The sequence below is a fragment of the Aulonocara sp. 'chitande type north' Nkhata Bay genome, linkage group LG19 (genome assembly GCF_057382095.1).
Source record: "Aulonocara sp. 'chitande type north' Nkhata Bay isolate Kocher_YH1m ecotype deep benthic linkage group LG19, A_spYH_male_GT1.1, whole genome shotgun sequence".
In the NCBI taxonomy this organism is placed as follows: domain Eukaryota; kingdom Metazoa; phylum Chordata; class Actinopteri; order Cichliformes; family Cichlidae; genus Aulonocara; species Aulonocara sp. 'chitande type north' Nkhata Bay.
The window spans coordinates 6035728-6061820 of NC_141362.1; the positions used below are offsets into that span (position 1 = coordinate 6035728).

Here is a 26093-nt window from a genome sequence, read left to right on the forward strand (position 1 = left end):
CTTTTATTATTCTAGATGTTTACATAAGAACTAAACATGTCTGACTCTATAATACACAAAAGACTTCAGTATAAATTTGTCACACCTGAGACAATTTGTTGGGTGTGTAGCTAACAGCCGAGCTGTACTGAAACCATGAAAAGAGACAGCTGCCTAGATTACGTTCATCTACTTCCATATGAATAGAATGAGGATTATTTGCCAAGATTAGATTACTGGATAGATTACTGATGCTCACTGTGTATTGACCGCAATGAACGTAGTAATAACTACAGATGCTGCCACTTAAAATGGGCGGCTCATCAGTGACGGGATCGTGACGGCTTCCCGAATGAATTCTGATCGATTGCCGGCTGATGGGTGGCCGTAATGATATCCCCCGCCGAAGACTAGGATGATGTAATGATGATTAGTAACACCGCTAAGTGTCATTGAGTTAAACCAGTAGTAATGTCTTGTGTATCCACCAGGGGGAGCAGTGTGGAGGCAAATTTATTTATTTACAAGTTTGCCTCAATATATAATTATACTTTTAAAATTTGTTCAGTGATTCTATAATTATGACAGAATCAGCATGTATATAATATATTGGTATCGATACATGTTTGCAGCAAATACAATCCAGGTTGTGCACATCAAACAAGCCAGCCAGTGATAATTATTGCTGACTTGTGTATCTGAACATAAAATCTTAAAATGATTCATTCACTGCACTGCTAATGTTGTCATATAAAATCGGAAATTTGAACTCGCTTTGATTGAACTACAATATGTGCGTGTATTCATATCTCTGTGGGGACAAAAAAATTGGAAGTTTATTATACTTGTGGGGACCAAAATCCTGGTCCCACAAGTTTCAAGGCATTTTTGAGACTCAAAATGTGGTTTTAGTGACAGTTTATGGTTAGGGTTAGGGAAAGCATTATGTCAATTAGATGTCCCCAGAAGATACCCGACGTGTGTGTGTATGTGTGTGTTTATTCGTGCCAGAAATATTTGATGCTTTGTTCTAAATATTTCTGATGATTAATAAGGTCAGTGAAAAGCTGCTGTAGAAGTGGACCATGAAGCTCTCGCGCAGTACTAAAACTTTTGGTAACTCTCAGCATTTACGCTTTCAAATAAATTAACAGTCATAGCGGCAACGATCAGAGTCATGCCTGCTTACTCAAGTTGTCTGCCGCTAATCTTTGTCTATCACCTTTAACATTTATTTTAATACTGTGGTTGGAAATTTTTGCACTGTGAAAAGGACACTTGAAATCCAACTGGCACATGTCCCACAAATAAGTGTCCAACCTGCAGTATTTATTTGTATATTCATTTAGTTATAGGTGAAAAAAACTCCATGTACAAACAGGTAGCAGGGAATTAACAGTTATTAGTGTTCAGCCTGGTCTTTATGAGCACTTATACTCTCTCACTCAAACTGTCACAAAAATATAATTTGTTTTCAACGATGTGGTCGGGAGAATATTAACAGCTGATACCGATTTCGTACATTTTCTATATCGTTTCTTGGGATTGTGCAATCAAAGCTTTGTCATCATCATATGACCCCTAGAGCTGAAGTAACCAAAGGGATGATATGATGTAACTGTGAGAGCAAGTACGCTACTCCTTGAAACAAATTGAAGGTTTCAACAGAAAACACAAAAACTGAATATCAAATAGGAAAAACTTACATTTATAGAATTCACATAGTATTGTATAGTACATGGAAAAAGCTTTCCCCTCTAAGGTTTGAGGAAATGTTTCACAAAGCAGCCAAAGAACAACTTTGAAGCACCTTCTAGGTGAAAGTCTGACCTCTCTTATGGAAAATATAAAGAAATTATGGGTTTTGTGAATTATATCAACTTATTATATTAGATTTAAAATGATGTTTGCTGGAAATAGATTTGGTGATTTGCAGTGTAAAATGTCTGAATGATCAAACTGAGTGTAAAGCTTTATCCATTTATTTTTTTACATTTTCAAAATGTAAGTTTTTATGTTTTAATGGGTGAATAGGTTCACAACGAAAGCTATCAAAAGAACAGCTGTTTCAGCTTTATTTATATAGCGCTAAACTAAAATGTGCTATGTACTCAGTGCGCTTTATATTATAAGGCACTGCCCTGACAAGAATACTGTCCAAAACTATAACTATCCAAGTAAGAGGTTTTTTTTTTAAAGAAAACAAACACCATCTCCTGGTTACACTCTTCAATTGGGTGAACAGGGTGTATTTATGGGGAAAAGTCGATACGCCCCAAGAGAAGAAAGGGGGACTCCCAGTGACTGACATTCAGCTGACATCTGATTGTCAGTTAACAGTCAGCCGGCAGTCCTCTGGCTGAAAGTGGCAATTCTGAGTGGCTGTATTTGTATCAGGTAACACAGCTGACTATTAAAACCAGGTTAGACATTATTGTCCTTCACATCATTTCTGTATGGAGAAACAACTGTATCTGGTTATTGGGAGGGCTTTTAACCTGAATTAAAGGTTTTTATGTTTCCAACTACTCCTCAGTGAACTCTGTGATTGTCTTTCCTTTAAAACACACGTGAAGTTGCTTAACTAATATGCGCTATATCACCTTATAAGATTTCTCCAAATGGGTCACACCACATTATGGAATGAGACTCGATGTAATACTTCCAGTGACTCAGAATCCATCTGTTTCAGGCTCACTGTTTTTTAACAGCACATATAGGGCTCTGAAAGACAGCAGGATTCATTAAGGGCTTTTAGAGCAATTCACTGAAAATGGAAGCAGACAATAAAGTAAAACGTACCTCTCCCACTCACTTTACCGCTGTGTTTGTCAAATTTACAGCAAAACCTGGAAACCCATGTGCATTAAAATATTAAATTAATACTCACTGACAATGTGAGAGCTTGACGCCAAAGTTTGGGTTTTTACTCTGACATCTCTCATGATAAGGACAGAGATCAAAGGTCAGATAGTTGTATGATTTCATATTGCTCCTATCCAAAAAGAGTGATAGATTTGCAGAGATTACTGCTTACAGTTCATCAGTGTCCATCACTGTTTATCATCATCATAACCACTACAATGAATAGAAAACATATTAAAAATAACAGTTTAACAAGAGTTCAACTGTATGGCTGGTAATGTTTCCCCTGAAAGTGCAAATCTATTTGCCTGTGTGTGTGTGTGTTTGTCAGGATGTTGGACCCCATCACAGCAGGATCAGTCTCATCAGATCTTAACGAGTTAAAATGTGATCCTGAAGATGCCAGCCAAGGTTGGAAGTGCTCAAGCAGCGGGGCTATGGGGCTAAAAAAGTGAAAGCATTGCACAGTTGATATGAACTGCATCTCCTCTAATGCTTTCTTCAAATGCTTAAAATGCTCATATTTAGCCATTAAAATAACATCTTTACAGCCTGATATAAACTAGCACTGTAGCTAATTCATCCATACATAACAACTCCATGGGGGAATTTTTTTCCATCAATTCAATCTAATTTGATCCTGTTAAAACAAAAAATTAAAACATCTAAATCAACTGGAATTCTCTACAGCGTTTTCCTGGTGACTTTTGAAGCAATTTTAATGGAATTATCTGACAAACAATATGACGAGCTGGGAGCTACACCTCATCCAGATGACAGAACTTCTAGTATTTTCTGTATTTTTTCTCAGCATTTTTTAGCAGATATCTGTATCTGTGCATTGTACCTGTATAGTTTATGGAGCTTTTAGATTAGATTTAGATTTACTTATTGTTCTTTCAGAAATTCCATTTGTGCCGATGGCGATGGTCTGACAAATATATCCACAATAAAGATATCTCAATTACACAAGAAGAAAGTGCCACAGTGCCAAAAGTCAAAACTATGTGCGCGTGACACCCCTATCATACCACATCATATCATTTACAGCGGGATTTGTTCAGCAGAGTTATACCACAAGATAAAGAAGACCTCTGGGCACAAGATGGGCTGTTCCCTCCAACCCAAGGAAGGTCAGAGGTATTCACCATGAAGAAGGTGTACTATATCACTGAAGATATCTCACCCTTTTTCCACCACTTGTGACTCTCAAAGTTGGGTCATGCTGCATTATTGCTGACCTGCAATCTTACCATCCATGTTAACAATCCTACTGAGTTTGCTCTTACTGATTACTGAAAGTGAAAAACACCAGGCAATAAAACAAAAAGTTGGGATACTTTCTGCAAATGAACATTAAATAAAACACTGTATACTGTCCGCTTATCCACATCAAACTGTCTCGGCTTCTGCATTAAGTATTACCATTACATAAATGACAGTGGTGTTTGAGTCCAAGTCAGGTTTTCATCAATTGTATCTAAAACTGTATCTAAATATTTATATGGATTTACAACTTGAATACAGTCACCACCCAACACTACCAATGCTACATCAAAATATGTTTCTTTGGTTACCTTGGTGTTTAATTTAAGAAAACTAGCATCACACCAAGTAATAAACTCATCCAGATATTCAGGATACTTTGTCTTATCTTCTGTGTTCAAAACAACAATCTCTGAAAGGACAATTTAACAAAGACATCATTAAAGTCACCAGATGAATTAGTCCCACAGTAATTAGTACACAGAGTAAACAAAGCTGGAGATATGACACTCACCTGTGGTAATAGTGGACGACACTACCACAGTGCGTTAGCGCTGTAATCAGCCAGTCACAAACAACTCAACCCATTAGATGTTTGTGTGTTCTAACCTAGCTAGCACTGGTTTTCCACCTTCTCTCCCAACATTCATGGTCATTCAGGGCTTTGAAGAACCCCAACATGGAAGCAGCCAAAAGACTAGCATTGAGGCTGTGAAATGAACAAGTCACATTCATAGGCTGACAAATGTTTGTCTGCCTGTGGACAGATTTCATCCATCGCAAGAAAGTCTCTAGTTTAAAACCTGTAATTGGTAATTGGGTTAGATTGGTCTGCTAGACAGAATATCGGATTATAAATGAAGCCTTTATTTTAATTGGCTGGATCACAAATACAGACTTTAAATAACCAGTAATTGTTTGGCAGTATTCATGCTCACATGCTGAAATCAACATTATGTTGTTATTCTGAGTGCAGGCAGTCTTCTCTATCCGTACATAAAGATATGTTGCAAGCTAAAAACATGGTGATAAAAATGATATGCAGTCTAATTCTGAAAGTCCCAATATGTGGCAAGCCTACCTACAACATGCAGTAACCCTGACATGAGGCTGGAGATAAAATACTGAGTGAGTGTTTGATTAAAGGAAAGTTTTAAAAAACACCTCTGTGACAGAAAGCTCTGGAGCCTTCACGTGAAAGTCAAAATGGATTACTGCTGACATCATCAGGTCTTATTATTGTAAGTTATTATCTGAAGTCCCTTTGCCCGCTCGACATGCGGCGACATTTTAGGGATGAAAGCTTTACTCTTAAAATATTCAGCAGCAGTAAACAAATGGAGGATATATGAAGTCTTTGTGAGTGAAAGCATTTACTGTTCTCACTAATGCAGCAGGGAGAACGCACCGCGGCCAGTTAAAACGTTTCTATCAATAAAATCCAATCTGCTTCTGTCTCTCTGTATTTCCCTGTATATTCATCTATCCAACTTTCTCTCTTTTCGCTTTTTCTTCCTTTCTTCCTGCATCTCTCTTTAGATGCTGTTCTGTCGCTCTGTGCTAGTGTTGCCAACACTTTCCATTTTCCTCCACCTGACCACTGAGGTGTTCCAGTGTTCTCTTTTCTTCCTCATCCTAACCTTTTGTCTTTCCCACCTTTGCCTTTCACCCTGTCTTGTCTGCATGCACTTTTATATGTTGCTGTTATAGCAGATTTAAATTGGTTTGCCTCGTGTCTCTGTCTCTTTCTCGATCACCTTACTTGTGTCTCTGGAGCCCTTTCAGCTTTTTGTCACGGATTAGTGAAATAAATGTTGCAGGATGGAGTCAGTCAAACATCTGAATACTGGAAGGCATGTTAGGCTTAAATGGTCATGGGACTGAATCTTATATAGCTGCTTTCAACTTGGGGTTCAGTACCTTTCCCATATTTAAGCATTGTTTTTTTTCTGTCACTTTATTGTCTTCAAAAAATACGATGAGTGGAAAGTGATGATCCACAATGTCTGTCAACTTCAGTAAACCCTGCAGACTGGACTCAGAGTATCAGAGGCTCACAAACAGTAGTGTATACCATGAACTGAAGGAACAAGCAGAACAGATCAGAACATAAACTGTTGCAAGGTTCTTATATTTCTTCATTTGTGCTTTAAGCAAAAATGCAAGTTGGTATTTATTTATTCAGCAGTCAGTGTTGATCTGTCATGTTTTAATTGTTCGACAGCAGCGATGTGATGAACACTACTAGTGTCAGAAAGTGTCTCTGTCATTCAGCAATCCGACACATATACGTTTTTTAATATGTAGTAATTACTGAGTACCTTATTTTAAATACACCCTGCTTTTCAAGGTCTCCTCGGCTGTATAATGGAGGAAAGATATCAGACTGCGGTGTCCTTAAATAAATACCTGGTTGGTTATGAAAAGTTCAAACTCTACATGACAATAAAATGTGTCAATTAATCTCCTGTTCTGTTCTTCCTCTGTCTTCATTACTCTTCACTGGCTCTTCCTCTCTATGGCCATCATCGCCTCTTTTTCAGTTTGTTTCTTGATGGTTTTCACAGCGACTAAATGATAATTGTCTTCTCCTTTGTCGTGGCCGTGATTTTCTCTTCCATCCTCCTTCCTTTTGCCGCTGACCGCTCTTGTCTCTCTCTCGCTCGCTTGCTTTCCTCACTTTTCCGGTGTCTCTCTACATCCTTTTGTCTTCAGAGCTTTCTTCTGCTTCTGTCTCTATGCTGGTTTTTGATTCTCCCTCTGTCTCGATTCCTTTAGCTGATGAAAGAGCCGAGTGTTTTCTTCTCCTCCTGAGCAGATGAAGATGAAAGTCTGATCTGTTTGTTGACGCCGTTACCGTGGTAACGTCTCACCTGTTTGCTCGCCTTCAACCCCTAACGAGCAACTCTTAACGAGAAAACACCTCTTCAAAACATCAACAAGCGCGCGAATCAAACACACACGTACCGAACCGAGGCATAAACACAAACAGAACTACAACTAAGAAACACACAGAGACGGGCATAATCAAAAGACACACAAACACACAGCAGCTTGTGTTCTTGGCAGGGAGTCGGTGGATCTTTAATCCTCATCATGCAGCAGGTATTGATATCAGAGCCTCGCTGTCACCTTCTATTAGCTGCCTGAGAGACACTGAGGGAGGGGAGGTGGGCTATGCATGTTATGGAGAGAGGTGTTCACAAAAATATACAACGAAAGGATGGATATATTCAAGTGATTCAGTGAGTAATTAATTCAGGCTTTAAAACCTCCCGATTTGAGACATCTAATCGAGCAAAGAAGCAAATGTTTAAGAGGCAAAAATGGCATCTGGGTGAGACAATTTATAACAGAAAACTTTGCGAGATCTTTCAAGAATGCTCATTCACGTGATCATTGGTCCTCTGTTTGAGAACAAAATCTCTGCCTGCCTTTGCAGCATTTCTCAGCATCGTAGCCAGCAAGAGTAACTTTTAATGTGAAGCAATGTCTCAACACTATCTATCAGCAACACTATCTCTAACCCAAGGCAATCCGAATATATATTTTTTTGTAATTAAATAATTCACCCAAGTCGTTGCAAACACAAAATAATCATTCTAAATAAGAAACAGCAAAAAAGCTGAAATGCAGTAAAGATGTAGGTACTAAAGCATTTCTAGCAGCAATGTGCAGACATTTTAGCTTGTTAAGACAATTCAGTGCTGTCAGGCATCTAAATGCCTCCAAACTTGACAAAAAGCTGAAACAGAACTAGCCACAGAAGTCGCATAACAGATGGTACGAGCCCGACAGAGGCCTAACCTCAACATCATGGAATCAGCCTGGGATTCAGAAGACAGCCTAAATCCACAGAACTCCAGAAAGTTCTTTTCGAACTGTATACTTGTTGAAAGAGTTACTGATCATATGCCTGTAAAACCTGTAAAGTGGGAATTTTGTAAGAGATACAGGGGGGAAAAAACTGAAGTTCACACTGTGTGCAAAAATGCTCAAATTCAGCAGTGTGAGGTTTTCAGATGGAGTTGGAATCTTCACCCTGGCTGCCATGTATAGGTTTACTGCCAGTTTTTTGCTCTGGCAATGAGACTACTTGCGACTGCCACAAAATATCAGGACTTGATAAACCCAAACTGGGTACCCGGGGCAAAACTGAACTGTGTTCTGCTCCAGAGATCCGTGACGGTCTGGAGTCCTGGGTAAGATGCCAGATTTGCCAAGTTTGTAATCCAGTCTTGTATGGAGTTGTCATTTAATTATTTCTATATAATTGTTTAAATACACGTGAGGTGGTTGGAATACATGTGAGGAGCATGGTGTTTAAAATAACAATGATATGTTGAATAAGGGGAGTTTTATGTAAAGAGGGTTTACAGCTCTTCAGTTGGCTCTGTCTCTTTGTCTAAACAAGGCCCCGTCCAAGCCACAGCAGATCATGTCACAGTGTTTGGAGGTGCATTAAGTGGAAATGCATAGCGACTCCATTTTTAATTTTTTGAAAGGAAAGAGTAGGATTCATGCATAGAGACAGAGACAGGCACATGACACATGTAAGTTGTTTTGGAATAATAAAGTATATCACAGAGAATCGTTGTAATACAGAATTGTGTGCTGGTTTAGAATAAGTCGGGATATAGGTGGGTATGTGTCGATATAAAGGGGGTATGGGTCATAAGTCTTTGAAAGGGAGAGAAAGGATGGACTTGTGATATGGTGTGTGTGTGTGTGTGTGTGTGTGTGTGTGTGTGTGTGTGTGTGTGTGGTGGGGGGTTAAATTGGCAAGAGGAAAGAAAGCTGAAAATAGAAATGGCCCAACGAGGAGGGTGGGAGGGCCGGAGGCCAAAGAGCATGATTAGAAGGGTCTGTGGGGGGACGAGGGGTCCATGGGTAACAGTAGGGGAGGACAGGTTCATCTACTATCGACGGCAGGGGAGAGAGGGAGCAGCTGAACAGATAGCAGCACCAGGAGAAAGAAAGAGATGCGCTAAGGACGACAGAAAAAGAGAAAATGACAGGCAGACACAAGGAACAAGGGGAGACAGGAAAAGCCCGAAAAAAGGACAGTCGAGAAAGAGATAAGGAAAAAAGAGATGTAAATGGAAATAGAGACAGGTAGGGAGATAAGACACAGAGGAGGTTCACTTCAGAGGAACGAGTTAAACACTCACACTCGTATCCACCTATCTGTGCGAGCATCTGTGTGTGAATGTGTGTGTCGAGAGGTCGCCTCCTAACAGTGTGTGTCTGTCTGACAAAAGAAACTGACTTTGAACATGGATACTTATCCGTTTCCGAGACAGACGGAACGAAAGTCGACTTATAAACAGATGCATCTACTGCGTTATTGTCTTTATACTATGGAAGAACAAATATGTTTTTCCTACAATATCGACATTCCCAATCCTTTTTGAAGGAAACAATTCTTTCTTAATCAGAATGAAATCCTGTCTTTCCTTGAGGCTGAAACAAGTTGTCAATCAACAGAAAAAATGATCCCCTGAACAATCATTTAACAGATTTTAAAAGCAATGCACCCATATTGAATCAGTACTGTGCAGTGAAAACCGACTATTTCTTTTTTTATGTTTATCAAGTTTTATTGATTTGTTTTTTTATGTTTGTTTTGAATTCCTGTAAATAAGAGTGATTTAAAAAAAATAATTCTGGTATTTTCTAATCTTTTTACTGATTAATGTACCAGATAAAGCAACCACTTTCTTTTGGTTTGTGTTAGGACTTTTGATCTGACTGCACTGATGATACTAAATATAGCCAATTAGATGAGCAAGAAGCTGCGTGAAACCCACTGGCAGGCAACATTTAACTTTCAAGAAAAAGCTGTTAGTGTGTGAGACTCATTTTTAGCCCGCATACCTGTACACACTGGAGAGCAGGTGTGTTTTGTAGCTGTGAGTGCTTTCCACTGTGCATATGTGAGACCAAGTGTGTGTGGGGGTTCAGTCTATTAATTCTTGGTGTGTCCAGGCCCCACAGCATTTCTACTACAATAGAGAGTCATCGGAGGCCCAGGGCCTGCCGGAGGAACGTCTGGCTGACGCCGTATCTTTAAGGAGCATTAATTCAATTAAGAGCCAGGTTATAGACAGCCAGGTGGAGGAGGAGGGGTGGCAGCTCAGTGCAAAAAAAGAAAAAGAGAGAGAGAAAGGGACAGAGAAAGACAGCTGATATTTAGGAGACGCTGACGATACCAAAGACTGAAAAATACGGACTGAAATCAACTCACTTCTTCTGATAAACATTTCAACAAGGTTCAAGCAGTGGAACTGACACACTGATACACTCCCTGTTAAGGTTTCTCCTTCACCTTGTTAGTAGAGCACTTCACTTAACTTCTCCCTTAGCAGTAATCTACACCAAAAGACTGAAACATTACAGCTGTAGCGTCTACTGTTTAAAGACAGCATCCAGGGCTGGGCACCTCTGACATTCTCCCGGTGGGCCAATGCAATTTTGGCCAATGGGCCAGTTTAAAGGACCAGCCGTACAAGCACCGATAGCAGCTCACTCGTTCATTTCCATTACTGAGAGTGGATTGCCCAACCAAATCTATTAGCAGCAAAGCAAGTGATGAAGGTGTTGAGAAAACTTTTTGTGGACAGCGTCATCTGCAGACAGTTGTTCTTGAACTCTGGAACCACTGTGCTGACTACAATAATAGACTATATAACATTTCTATAATGCAGAAATGTGTCTGAACTGTACATTTACCTGTGAGGATGCATATGTATTTTCTCAATGTATGCTGTTGTTTTTTGCATTTGTGTGTGTGTGTGTGTGTGTGCCCGTGCGACCCCTGCCGACCCCCACTGCTTTCTCATATAGCCCTACAGTAATAGGTTGCAGTGCAGAAATCGAACCCATTTACGCGTCCCAACACCAAAAACAGACAAATGATCGCTAAAATGGAGTCGACTTCTCTTAAAATTGAGCCCCCTTTTCTCTCTCTCTCTTTCTCTCTCACGCTCTCTCTCTCCATACAAATGACTGCTATCAATATTTCCAATCTTCAGTTCTCCAGAAGCTCACGGCCTCTTTCTGCCAAAAATCAATGGCTTCCCACTGAGAGCTGTGACAAGGATCAAAAGTGAGAGGCTCACTTTCTTCAGATAAACTCTCATTTCTGTACAGTTTCATCATTTAAGCAGCCAGTTTGTGTTTTGCATTCACATCAACTTTACAAAAAATTGACCCAAATGGCGTTATTTTTTTGTGATGAGAAGCAAAGATAGTTTGTGCTATTTGGAGATTTTTTATTAAACATTGGCAATCTAATAAACATTAGCAGGATGGCTTTTTCAGAAGGCACACCAGGCTTTACCTATACTTCTTTTTTTTTCTTTTTTTTACAACAACACCCAAACAATACATCATTCATTCAAAAGAAGAAACACAAATGTACAGCATCCTGACGTCTGCTGATAGAAAATAAAAGTCATCTTTTTTACTTTGTAGCAAATGTGTTATAGATATTTGTTTATTTTGGGCTCCTATTGATAACTTGGAGGCTAAATTCCATCATGCAAACTAAAAATGTTAATGCAGGATTGGGAATAATGGGTATTCTTCCTTTTTGTGGCCCATAAACAGGAGTGGACACCTGATAGCTGACATCTAAAGTAAGCAAACAGAAATAGAGTTTTATACTTTAGTAGCACATTCCTTTAAAAATATGCTTAATAGTTATTTCTATTTATATTTAAACCCTGCCCAGGTTTTTTTTTTACATTCCTAGACTTGAAAAAAGGTTCCCTTGTGTAGTGGTCGTACACCACAATAGAGCTAGTAATGATGTATGTAAGTTAGATGCTATCAACATGCTTCCTTCTAATAGGTGTTGATAAAAAAAGACTACTTACATTACAAATTCTGAAGCCAAAAATGATGATGATTGAAAGTAAGCCCTTACAGGACATTTCATAACTAGTTTTGGACACTTTAGAAACCACATTTGTTTCTGTTTACTAGAAATATTAAAGCTATCTTACCACTCAGATCTACTTCATGAGGTATGACCAGGTGGGTCATTCCAAGGTTCTATCACGCTCTTATGTATTCCCTTTGTACACTCAACCCGAGGCATGAAATGCACAGTTACATGCATACATGCACAAATATGCTCACTTTACAAACTTTCCCAACTTTTTAGGCCTAAGCTCAAATGAATAAAGATTATGTGCTGCTGATTCTTTTGCGTAAAAGCTGTCACAACCAAAGAATCTGAAAGGTTACAAAAAGATTAAAGTTCTACATTCTTAATCACACGGAAGCAACTTTTTTGTTTCAGCAGGGCTGTTTGTCTAGTCGTGCTTTCATTTCTTTGTGTTACTGCAGTCAGCTATATGTTTTTATGCATTCATTTTTAATGCATGCCTCTGCCTGAGTCTCTTTATTTGCATATGTGTGTGTAATTTAACTGTGCAGCATTTATGAGCATAATTCAAACGTATATGAATTAATGTACTTCTGTGTGCATGCAGTTCTATATCAGTGGGTACACTTACACGGTGATTGTGTGGATTTGCGTGTGTGTCTCTGGTTGTCAGTCACACGGCAGGGCTAGGCTAATCAGCGCAGCTAGCTGTTCGCTGTGTGATGTAGGCTGATTAATATCCTGTTAGTGTCCCGTGGCTTTTAAGGTTAACTGCTGTTTCCTCTATACATCCATCGCTTCAAAACAGCCCTGCTTTCATTTGGCCTCATTAAGACGATGTATTACTATACTTAGCAACAACACAAAGACACACACACACACACACACACACACACACACAGTCACAATGTTTTCTGTTAATGCTCGGTGTTGATTTGCCAAAGCTTTGTCACATATTTGCAAAAGTTAATGAAGAAAAGTGACAGTGGACCTCAGACAGAACCTCTGAATGCTTTACTCACACACGCACACACACACACACACACACACACACACACACACACACACACACACACACACACACACAGTATGGATCTATTTGCTGTCACTTTGTTATCTTGTGTCTTTGTTTCTGATGATTTGTGTTTGAAAACTGTTAGTTTATCTAGATTCATATTTGTATACAAAGTCAAGTAGTTGAATTATTTTGTTGCTGTTTTTGTGCCATTAAATACAGAAGCTGGTTTATCAAAGGCAAGAAATGTTATTTTGAATAGTGAACTTGGTAACCTTTTGGAATAAACTCAACTGATTGGCTTTTTCTTTAGTCATTTAACTAGATACTCATGATATACACACTAATATCAAGTAAAGTATTAGTTCAGGCAGAGACGAGTGATGTTTCCATCTGCAGTAATTTATAAATGGACACGTGTGGGCAAACTAAACTGAAGACTACACTGGATCATATGATTACTACTCATCTGTCCATCTTGGCCAACTATACACCTGAAATAGAAATTTTATTACCCCAAAGTCGACTTTATAAAAGTTCCAACATTGAAAAGGTATTTATAGTATTTAGCAGCAGGTGATACAGCATAAAAAGCCATGCTGTGTCACCTGCTATCTGTTCTTATTCAATTGGAGCATTAATACCATCAACATATCGTCATATTAATCTTTTTTTTTCTTGTTTTCTTTTTTCTCTTTTTTTTCTTCTTTTTTAAAAAAAAAAATGCATTTTGTATTTAACCATGTTATCTTTGTCTGATATTAAAATTTGTGTGATGATCTGAAGCATTTAAGTATTAAAATATGCAAAGAATAGCACAGCAAAAAGGGGTCGAATAGCTTTTTAGAGCCCTGTACGTTCAGCTATTCACAACAGATCACCACGGCGGGTTCTGTAGCATCACATGTTTGATTTGTCAAATTTTGATGCTAAATGCCCTACCTATCACACCTGAAATAGAAATTTTATTACCCAAAAGTAGACTTTATAAAAGTTCCAACATTGAAAAGGTATTTATAGTATTTAGGAGCAGGTGATACAGCATAAAAAGCCATGCTGTGTCACCTGCTATCTGTTCTTATTCAATTGGAGCATTAATACCATCAACATATCGTCATATTAATCAACGGATGCGGCAACGCAAACTGGGTTTTGGTGTTAAAAAAGTACAGTGACAAGATTACGTGTAAAAGGTGACAATTCAGACATTTTTTTCTGAGTGACCTTGTTGCATAAGAGGCCCTTTCTTAATGTGCAACATATATAGGGAGGAGAAAAACGCACCTGTCTTATTTTTTGTGCTTGATATTGAAATGAAGTGGCTGCAACTGAGTTTAGAAAACTGCTGAGCTCTGGTTAAAAAAAAACCTTAAAACTTTCAAACCAATGAGCATTATTTGGGGATTACGGTCACACGCTTTTTGCCCTGTTTAGTAAATCATGCCCTGTGTGGAAGGTGTCACACCAAATATATTATCAGTAAGATATCAAACCACACTCATCTTCATTTATTGTGATTTCAGATACACATCTGTAAAGTTGGTGGTCTGACTATAGTACTTCTCTGTAGGATTACATTTAGTCACGAAACAAATCAAGGGAGTACTTTGCTTAATGAAGGTGTACTGAGAAAAAAGTTTGCCATGATGAAATAAAAGAGCTTGATATGTAACAACTGACTGCTGTAGGTTTCTACTATTAGACTAATATAATCCTAATTTAACTGATATTGAGGCAAACATCCGAAGAGACAAACCGAGACACTTTCCTTCCTACCTTGAAGCTCTGGAGCTGCTCTGAAGCATCCTTGTCCTGTCTGAGGCAGGAGTTAAAGATGAGGAGTTCAGTGTCTCGCAGCCACGCCTTCAGCTCCTTGATACGGGCCTCCAACTGCTCCAGAAGTGAGTTGGTAAGTGGGGACAGGGCTGATCGAGGGTTTTCCACAGTGACACCTCGACCTCCAGCCAGCTGAGCTTTTATGTTGGACGACTGGTTTTGCTCAGACCTACCAGGTCCTGAATGCTTGGAGAGGATTTTCTGAAATAAGAGAGAAGAGTCCGGGGGGGAAAAAAAGGAAAAAGTCAGGCAATTACATTGAGGACTCCTTGTTATGTCAATACTCCATCATGTAAAGTAGCATATCAATCAATACTCACACAGCTATTAATCATCTACCTTTATAAATGTGCAGATCAATAATAGGGATGTCATGTATTCTGCGCCTAGCTGCAAGTGTGAAGATTACATTTTCAGTAATGTCATTGATGTCAGTGCTGCTGTTCAAGATGTAATAATATAATCATAATGTTCTTGTTGACATGAGATCGTGTTTACATTGGGGGGTGGGGGAGGTTGCTGGTTTGCTCTCACATACAATACTGTACAAGTTAACTGGAAATTAAAAGTAATTTCATTTGATCTAATGCTCTACTGATGCTGCGAACACAGACTGTGCATGGATTTACAGCTGACAGGTGCTACTGGAAGGTTAAACTGGAATATTTCCCACCCAGTCACAGATCAATCAGTGATATCGTACAGTCCCATTGGTAATCATTTCAATTACTAGTTTCAGAGTTGAGTTGACTTCAAACTTGGACTGTACGTCATCATATTTTCTAATTCTTGCATAAAATGTCTTGTAGAAAGGTTACATTACTTTGCTGTATGTCTCTCTCTATATAATTATAATATTTCTCACATTTCTGCATTTCTTGATGTAAGAAAAAATCTTTAAAGTTTTATTTTTATATAATAACACGTTTAGACAAAGTTTCTAACGGTGTTATCAAAACTATCAATTAGCTTGTTGTCATCACAAACCTTCTGTTGGGAATGAATAAAACTCTGGGAATATGTCTGGTGTTTTTCCAGGTGCAAACAGATCAGCTGCTAATTCAGAGCTTCTAGCAGCTTCTCCTACAGAGTTGTGATATTCACACCCAAAACAAAACATCATTTAGACACAATACAAACTGAAAGAGGGTTTGGCGCGGAGCAATCACGGTTTCAAATAGGAACAACTGAAAACAACAAGAGCGCGACTCAAAGTGTGTGTGTGTGTGTGTGTGTGTGTGTGTGTGTGTGTGTGTGTGTGTGTGTGTGTGTGTGTGTGTGTGTAATAAGCACTGCAGAGTAATTTTCCAACCCCTGTTGATCACACAGTGAGACACAGTAAGCCGCTGAGAGAGACTATTCTCCAGTTGGAGTTCAACAAGTGTGTGTGTGTGTGTGTGTGTGTGTGTGTGTGTGTGTGTGTGTGTGTGTGTGTGTGTGTGTGTGTGTGTGTGTTTCTTAAAAGTGCTCATCAATACAAAACAAACAAACTTGTGATGGCCACCAATCACAGGCTCAAGGCAGAGACCAGGCCATGATATCAGCAGTAACATTCAGAGTGCAACATGCCAAAGGAACATAAATAAATACGTTCTTCGTTTTTTTTAGCTTTAGCTTCAATTTGCATGTAGGAAAGTAAGATTTACTACACAGTCCAAAAGAGCAGTCTCGTCAAGTCTGAATCTTCCAAAGTTGTCCTTCTACATTTCTCCAGTTTGGACACACTCCAGTTTATTTAATCTCATACACAGAACACAATTGATTGATAAAGACGTAGCGCTAATGCTTTTGCTAGGTTATCTTCATGTTGTCATTACTAATTATCTAATACCTAATATTTTCTCTTTGAATTTTTCCTTGCAGGAGCAACTCAGTACGGCTGACCTCACTGCATAACTACAAATGTTCTAATAAAAATGATCACTGAAAACCGCTGAAAAATGACATCACTACCAGAACCAACTCCGTTACATAAGCCACGCTCAGAAAACCCACAAAAACACTTTGCTACTAGCAGTGGGCAAATAGGGAACAGTAGTACATGAACAGGTTGTCAGGATTAGCAGATAGGAAGATCATACTGCCATGTTTACTTTAATAGAAGAAGTTATAATAACAGCGATTATTCTTTAATACACGCTAGGAACTGTTTGCGTCTTAAGGTGTCACCAATGTCACAAAACATCCATACACTAACAATGTGGCATTTTCACTTTGAAAACAAACAAACAATTTTATTGTTTGCTTTTAAAGTTTTAAATGGCCTGGCTCCTACCTACCTGGCAGACCTTCTACACTTATACACTCCACAACGTTCTCTCAGATCATATGACCAGTCACTCCTTGCTGTCCCCATGTCGAGACTGACACACCGGGGCTTTCGCTGTTGCGGCTCCCATGTATAGAATAAGTTGCCCCTCCATATTAGGCTGGCATCAACATTTGATTTTTTTTCCAAGGCATTTTAGGAGTAATACCAGAGTTAGTTATTTTATTATTCGTCTATTTTATTCATGTTTTAATATTTACTTATTCATGTTGATCTTTTCTCATTTATTTATTTATTTTATTGTGATTTTATTTTCTTTGTCTGTTTAATGCATATTTTTTTTAAACTTTTATTACTGTTTCTTACTGGAAAGTACTTTGGTCTATCATGTTGTTTTATAGTGCTCTATAAATAAAGTTGGATTGGAGCAATTTTAACCAGTAAGCAAGAAAGTTGAGTCCCAAGGTTTGGTCTTATACTACATCATTCTCAGCATGTAAAATACAACAAACACAACGACTACATCCTGCCATGTTTCCAAATAGCTGGCAAACCAGAAGTAATTCTCTTTTCATACCTTTTGGTTTCTGCAGTGGAAGCTGTACTCTGTATCTTGTCCTGTTCAGGGTTCATAATGCATTGTTTGGAAAATTTCAAGGTTCAGATAGCTGCTATCTTGAAGTTTCCACTATGACTGTAACAAGCAGCCATGGCAGGAATAACAGAACACAGAGTTGCTCCTGAACAAGCCCAATGTGGGTTTCTGTTGTTAATTTGCATATATATATTAGAGATGGCACGATACCACTTTTTTATGTCCGATACCGATACCGATATCATAAATTTGGATATCTGCCGATACCGATATGAATCCGATATATTGTTTTTTAATCAACAAAACTGTTTTTTAAATATCTTGCTGCATTTTGTATAAGTTCATACTCAAGTTTAAAACAACAACTACACTAAAGCTATTCTGTTATACCTGTATGCAAAAAAAAAAAAATTTCATAGTTCAGCAATACTGATCAATCTAATAAACTTAAACCTACACCATCCTCCCTATTCTGGTATTTTAAAGAGTACTTAGCATAAATATTAAGCAACCTAACTAATAGGGTTCCAACTCCCAGCAACAACAAAAATAAATAAATAAAAAATAGGGAACCACCCCTCACGCTCCACCTCATGATGCTTAATCGACGTAATCAACCTTAATTTGATGCAGTGTGAAAAAAATGCACAGAAATCAATTATTTTTCAAGAAATATTAAATACATTCAACATCTTTCTTCAACAAAATTGCAGACTGCACAGATGGTACCTTCCCAAAGGAAAAAGTACTATAGCTTACTAGGGTATATATATTAGACTTAATAGTCACTATATACAGTAATTGACTTCTATTCATTTTACATCAAATTAAAACTTTGGGTGTCAGATAATTATTTATTAAAAGCTAGACATTTTAAAGGAGAATAAGAAAAAAGTATGTCTTTGTGCCCCCTTTTCCCTGTTAATGCCCTATCGGCCCCCCTGGCTAAACTTTGCTAGATCCGCCCCTGCACAGTTACCAGCCGTCAGCTACGTAGAAAAAGATCCTTGAGTAGAAAGTAATATTAAATACATTCTAACAACAGCTGATCAAGCTTAAACGTGCTGCTGTTGTTCAGTCGCTGGTTTCCTCTTTCTGGTGCAAAGTGGGCCAAAAACAAACCAGAGAGACGGACTCGCGACAGAAAAGCCGATCAGCTGATCATTAAGCAGTTTCATGATTGAAGTAGCAGCGAGAAGAGGCAGTCGCTCCATATATCGTTTGTTAAGCTTAACGCAGGAATGCTTAACAAACATTCAGAGATGGACTTACACACTTGCTTTACTTCTCTCGGGGATAACTTTGTCGGAGATGAAATGCCGGGTTGCTAGCGAAGCTCCAAATGCTATCCAGACCACCGACAGGTCCCGCATGCCACAGCCGCTCTATCACGTGATGCATACTGCTCCGACGTGCTAACGTTCTGAGGTGAGTTACGGCGTATTGCAAGTTTTGTGAGGTGCTTTCGTGATATTTAATGGATCGGATTACATTTTTTATTTTTCTCCGATATCCGATCCAGTAATTTAGGTCAGTATCGGACCGATACCGATATGTAATATCGGATCGGTCCATCTCTAATATATATATATGTGTGTGTTGATACAAAAGGTACTGAGTCATTAGTATAGGAGAAAGCACTTTAGCTGAACTCTGGCAGGTAATAACAACCCATTAGACAATGAACTACTGCAACAACAGGACCCCAAACAGTCAAGTGTGCAGTTAGCTTTGTGCTAAGATCATGAATGTCTTCTTAATTTGACGGAGAGAACAAGAAACAGAAAGAGAAACGAGAGCAAGATAGCTCATATCCAAGGAGAAATAGCTGCCATCAAGGATGTAATTTAAGAGACATAAAGAACATTTTCCCAAGACAGCAGGCAAAAACATCTTTTTTCCTAAAACATACATTGGTGAACATATTCATATCACAAGGCAAGACGACCAGCAGATCTCCAAATATTTGTTTGTTTGCTAAAGAGCTGTGAAGCCTGATTCTCAAGCTTAAGCTCAAGCTCATTTCATTCCTGTCAGCTCTGCCTCCACATTATGTGTATAGTATCCAGTGTATGTACTGTAAATACCCATACACATACAGTTTGACCTTGAACAGCTGCAAAACCGCCCCCCAAAAAAATCTGGCTGCCAAAAAGCATGACAGAAAAGATGAAAGCTAATTTACAACCTCTTTATTTCTTCATCATTCAGGTTGTGTGTGTGCGTGTGTTTGCTATGTCATAAATTCTTCATAAGGCCAGGATAGTTCAGAGGCGAGACACAGGACATCAATTCCAGTTAATTCCCAATTTGTGTCAGAGCACCAGATGCCGACGCGAGCACCGACAGGCCCGTTAATACGCCACTGAGGCGCCAGGTTGGAAGGGTGAGGAGAGAGCAAAGGACCGAAGGAGAAGAAGACAGAAAGACAGAAACAAGTGAGACCTCTGACATATTTAACATAAGCTAAAATTTAACACTGCAAGAAATAGAGTGATAAAAAGTAAAATGAAAGGAAAACAGGGAAACAAATATCAGAGGTAAAGGAGGAGAAATAAATGTGATTGGGAGGAGACAGAAATAGAAGAAATAGAAAGACTGAAAGTTTGGGTGAAGACAGAAGAGGTCCCTGTTCATCCTGCTCACCTGGCGTTATTATTAAGAGTGCACATTCTTCTTAATAGTGTTGATACAACAGGTTGCGTTTTGGGAGGACATGGAACCTTGAAAAACAATGAAACCTTTTTTTAATCAAGAAAGAATTCTTTAGGCTTCAATCCAACATCGGAAGGATCAGAAAGAAACCTGAGCTTCCGGGGAAATCGCGTTCAACAAAGGTAGTACAGAACGAACATAACTCATCACAAAAAGTAACAAAATAATTTCCCAAGCAAAAAATAAACTTGGTTCCCTGGTTTACAGTCCTCAGCACTGCCATTAATAAAGGCTTTGTTATAGGTTGTTTTCGGTAGCGTGTTATTCTTTGTGAAAGAAAGTTGTCACTTAATTTTGCTAAAGGTTTGTAGGGGTGCAGAGTGGGGTCATGTTAACATCAAAAAAGATCAACTTAATGATTTATTGGCAGAAAATCGAAAAAAGACGTATTACTTAGAAACTATGATTCTTAAAAAGTGTGGTGGTGGTCACAATTGGCCTTTAACCTTTACTTCAAGATCAATAGACTGATCTGAAGGTCAAAGTGATGACCTCTTCTTCAAGGTCATCTAAGGCCAAATTTGTCTTTTATCTTTAAAACTATGCTGAACATTTTACTGCCTTTGTATTGGCAGCATTTAGGAAATGATGCTGGTGTATGAGGATTATAAACAACACATTATAGTCTGAATCATATATCATGTCATATTTGACCTCTGATCTCACTTTTACATTTCACATCTGCCTTTCATTCAAGTCGACCGCAAAATGTGTTACATCTTTAAAGAAAGGATCGTCAAGAGAAAGAGAATGAGCTGCCTAATTAGTTCGAAATACATTTATAATATTATTATACTTAATGTTTATATAAAAATACAATGCTATCCCCTTAAAAGTGAATATTGCCAAGAGAGTGAGCTGCCTTGGCATATGTTTAAAGTTGGTTAACATAGTATGGTTATGGACAATTATCTTGGGGATCGATGTTAACTTATAAAAATTATATGCATTAAATCAATAGTAGGATTATTGTATCAAATATAATCTTTGCCACTACATATTTATATATGCATGGTTGTCTGAGCCAGTGCTGCACAGTATGTGTTATGGCAAGCAGACAGTTTTGTCTTATGGAGCGTATGTTAAGTCCCTGCTCCAATGACAATGATGCCAGTTACCCACAATCATATACAGTATGGAGATGACAGGACCTGAATAATATAGAGCTTAACTGCGTAAGAGAAGCATTTTCATCATGTGGGTGGGAAGGCGATGATGGGAAAGATTCCCATGTTTACAACTTGTGCTTACTTCTGTCATCTAATTACTCAAGATGCCAACCTCTAGTCTCTTTACTCATTAGTGATGATTTAAGCTAAACACTAAGAACCTGCAGGAATGGACAGCTGTGGTGTTTTTTGGGCATTTGCTTTTTCAAAAGCTGTTTGGTTTCAGTTCTGGTAACTGTGACATGCTAATGGGGTGTCCACATACTTGCAGAATTTGAAGAGGTGACGGATGAAGGAAAACCAGGAGAGCGAGTGAGAATGTGAGATTAAGAGCCCCCAACCTGATGACACACACACAAACTTTAATGCATGCGTGGGAAATGGCATTCAGAGTCCAAATGCCTCCCCGTCAGTAACAGAAGTTTAATCACAGCCTGGTTACTGTGGCGGAAATACACACGATGCAGAGAGAGAGGCAGAGAGAAAGACTCATCTGTTGCTGTTGTTTAATTTCTAAAATTGAATCCGTTTCAGCAAGGTTGATACATATGTTAATGCACACACACACGCACACACACACTTCCAATAACTTTTATGAGTGAGGCAATACTGTGTATGTGTGTGTGTGCGTGTGTGTGTCATCATTAGGGACTACAAGGAAATGACGCGCACACACGCAGATGGTGTTTGCTCCTCTGTTGCTTCTCTCTGTTTGTGTGACGTGCCACTCGGTCGACAGGAGACGGTTTGTTTCTTCGGAGGAACAAAGTCACATCGCTGCAATTTCAGCCTCCTGACGAGCCGTCGCCAGCTGTCACCCCACCGCAGACCTGGAATTAATCACCACGCCGAGGTACAGACAAACAACTGCCACCAACGTACCCATTAGCAAAGCATGCGGAGCTCACTTCAGTCCTTGGAATGACCCAAATACAGTACAAGACATACAGATGAAAGTTGTTTCAGGTGGTTCAAGTCTATTTAACTTTTTCACAATGAATATCAGGTGACCTCCAGTTGGCCACGGACACTTTGGAGAAAAAAGCTGAAGAAAACTACTAATTATAACCTACGATAGGTGAAATCCGCGAAGTAGCCAACTTTATGTTTTACAATTATTATAGATGTTTTAAGGCTGTAAAAACCCTCACTACACTTTTCTCAGACAGGCATGAACATTTTCACACTTTTCTCTCTTGTCTCAAAGTTCAAACCTTCGTACAAAAATAAGTCCAGTGTTATAGAATGAAACCAAAGGCACCCGCGGTTGGCTTTGACAGCGCAAAACGTTTCATCGTTGACCATGTTGTGTTTGTTGGGGAGAAAACTTACAAACATACAGTACAGCACTTCAGAGTCACACTGCTAGCGATCGAAGATTTATGTAAATTTGACAAGCTGAACGCATTCTGTACTGTACAGGAGACAGAGCACGAGATTGATTGACAATGGTCTGCAGCCAATCAAAAATCCGCGAAACAGCGAGGCTGCAAAAGGTGAACGGTGTTATAGCGAGGGACCACTGTATAAAATTATAGATAAGTAGGTGTATTATCATCAATAGAAGTTTAGGGTTCTACTGACAAATGCAGCACTTCATCTTCAGGTGTCATTAATGTTCAACCACCAACAGCAGAAATGTCACCAGAGAGATCACCAGTCACTACCTCACAGTGCAGAACTGCACTCTCCTCTTATCAAGGCGCTAAAAAGGCCGGCCAAGAGATGTAATCTTAACTTCCCCAGCCCAGGAGTTACTCAGAAGGCATCCTTGCAGGACGCCCAAACCACCTCAATGCGCGCCTTTTGGTGTGAAGGAGTAGCAGTACTACCCTGAGCACCTCTCAGATTGCTGAACTCCTCATCCTATCTCTAAGTTTTGCTTTCATTCCCAGCTGTTTGTTTAGCACAACAGACCAACGCACCGTCTGCACCATTGCAGCCTTGACGCCACTCATGAACAGGACCCCGAGATACTTAAACCCCTCCACTTGGGCCAGTCACTCATCCCTGACCCGGAGTAGACACTCCACCCTTTTCCGGCAAAGGAAAACTTGGCTGCCAACTGCTCCAGTCTGAGCTGGAGACCATCACCCGATGAAGGAAACAGAACCACATCATCTGCAAAAAGCAGAGATGAGATTCTAAGAGCAGCAAAGTGAAAACCTTCTGCCACTTGGCTGGACTTGTCCATAAAAACCATGAACAGAATCAGTGACAAAGGGTAGCTGTGAAAGAGTGAAACACACACCAGGCTCGAGTCCAACTTATTACTGGGAATGAGGACAAAGCTCCTGCAACGGTCATAAAGTGGCACACATCCCGTACTCCCAAAGCACCCCATACAGGATAGCCAGAGGGGTTTGGTCTATGTATCGAAGTACATAATTTGTGACTCACTGTGTGCCTTTCATCAAAAGCACACACTGATAACTTGCCAAAAAAAGGTTGACTCATCAGAAGAGCTTTTCTGGTTGATATGGACCAAAATATTAACTCAAAGCTTTATCTTCAGATTTTTGGGATCTCAGAAAAATAAAAACTGTTATTCCTACACTGGTTTTCTTTAGTGTGTGTGCATGTCTTCAGAGCTGTTACTGTGTCCAATGTGTATTAGAAAGAAATAAAGCACGGTATACTTTATGGCGAATGTGTTTTCTGTTTTCTAAGTCACCACTGTATGATGTATCCATTTAAAGTCGTAGATTGATCTGTCTGTCTGTCTGTCTGTGCATTCCACTGCACAGTTAAAGGCCATGGTGGCAGCAGGGCTCCCTAATTGAGACGACACTAATTATCATCTTCATGTTCTAGATTGGATCAGTGCTGATTAGCCTAAAATTAGACACACAGACACACACACATAGAAACACAGACTTATATGCACAGTCTCAACGGAGTATTACTGTGATATACTATCTCTGTGGCCATGGTGCCACAGTTGCACTCCTGTATCTTCTAAAACTTGGCTCTACTGTGTCTTACTGTGCGTGTGTGTTACCTCCAGCTGTCTCCACATGTGTGTCAGGTTGTGTATTTTGCAGTGGAAGCTGCTCGGTAGTTCAGTGCCACTCCTCTTCAGAGACTCGGCTCGGCCCAGCAGGTTGGTCTTTCTGCTCTCCATCATCATCAGCTCAGTGTGGCTGCTCTGGATAAGGAGGACACACGTATGAACAGATACAATCCAACTTGACATTTAACTCTTGTTTGGCAGCTGTGTGAAGCACACTAGTTAAAAAAACAAACTCGGGATTCGTTAATATAGCCTTAATTAATGGTACCACACTGACTGGGCATTTATGCTCGTCCCACTCCTACATGTTGACCTTTAAATTAGCCACAAATTTTCCTTCCCTTTGAAGGAGACTGCTCCATATTTTTATTCTTGAACTCTATTAGAGTTACCTTGCTCGATACTGCATTCAAAATAATCCTTGTTTTTTATCTCCTACTCGATCTTTGTGCCGGCCCTCATTAATTCGCTGTCAGCAACAAGCTGTTTTAGCTCCTTTCCTTTGAGGTCACCCTCCTTTTAAGCCAGCTTTCTTTTTATTGGCTGCCCCTTGTAAAAATAAGGTTTGTTCATCAGGTCGGTGGGGCTGTGTGTGCCTGAGATAATTATATTAGAAATACCTGATCTTATTTGTAAATCTGAGCTATTGGCTGATACGGATTACTTGCACATATGATGACTTTAACCTGGCGCATAAAAAGCCACTTTAAACATGGGTGTTACTTGCATAGCTTCAACCACACCTTTAATGCACTTTACAGTGTTGAAATAATTGATAATGTGCTTAACCAGCTTGACTTGTCCAGCACCAACATTTTAAAAGGCAGTATGGCTGTGTAATTCACCGCTGTTGATTAGTACATTCAAAATCACGTTCCACATTTCCATATATAACCCTATAGAAAGCTATCCTGTCCAGTTTAATGTTTTAAATCATTAAAACATCAGCATATCTACAGTTAACCTTTTTTCTTACCATTTACAGGTGTGGGCACACAAATACGGTTGAACTATTTATGGTTCTGTACTGGAAACTTAAAGCTCTTGCTTAGGATAAACGACTGAGGCAGTGGTTGCTGGTAATTTTTTTATTCCAAAACACGCTTGACAAAGGAAATTTGTAATGTCAATGTTTCTATGTTTTGACATGTTGACACCATGAAACTGGATCTCCACTTGAATCCATTGTACTTGCTGTGAATCCATCTACAGGGGGTGAGTATTAAATGCTCAAAAGACAGATTTTCAGTAGAATATTCCTTGGTCTTTCAAACGGGAGCACATTTTTTATTGTTATTGTTTGCAGCTCATCTCATGATGAAGCGTTTGAGGGTGTCGCAGGAGTTTTCAGCAGATTTCACTCACTGCTTCACCTGCTTTGACCGCTTTAAAGATAAAAACTCTGTCGCACCTCTGCAGCTCCGCAGTCGCGCAGGAATCAAACACACTTGACGGTAGACTGTGGAGTCCTTTATGG

The 26093-nt window shown here is 39.2% G+C and overlaps 1 protein-coding gene across 1 annotated transcript in view; it reads right to left on the reverse strand.

Annotated features, from left to right (window-relative positions):
* akap6 (A kinase (PRKA) anchor protein 6) overlaps window positions 1–26093 on the reverse strand; it is a 226508-nt gene that overhangs the window by 36777 nt on the left and 163638 nt on the right. The window contains exons 16-17 of the mRNA XM_086275898.1: window positions 24605–24751; window positions 14796–15056 (exon numbers count right to left, since the gene is read on the reverse strand). Of these exons, the coding sequence (XP_086132024.1) occupies window positions 14796–15056; window positions 24605–24751 (408 nt within the window). The remainder of the gene's footprint in view (window positions 1–14795; window positions 15057–24604; window positions 24752–26093) is intronic.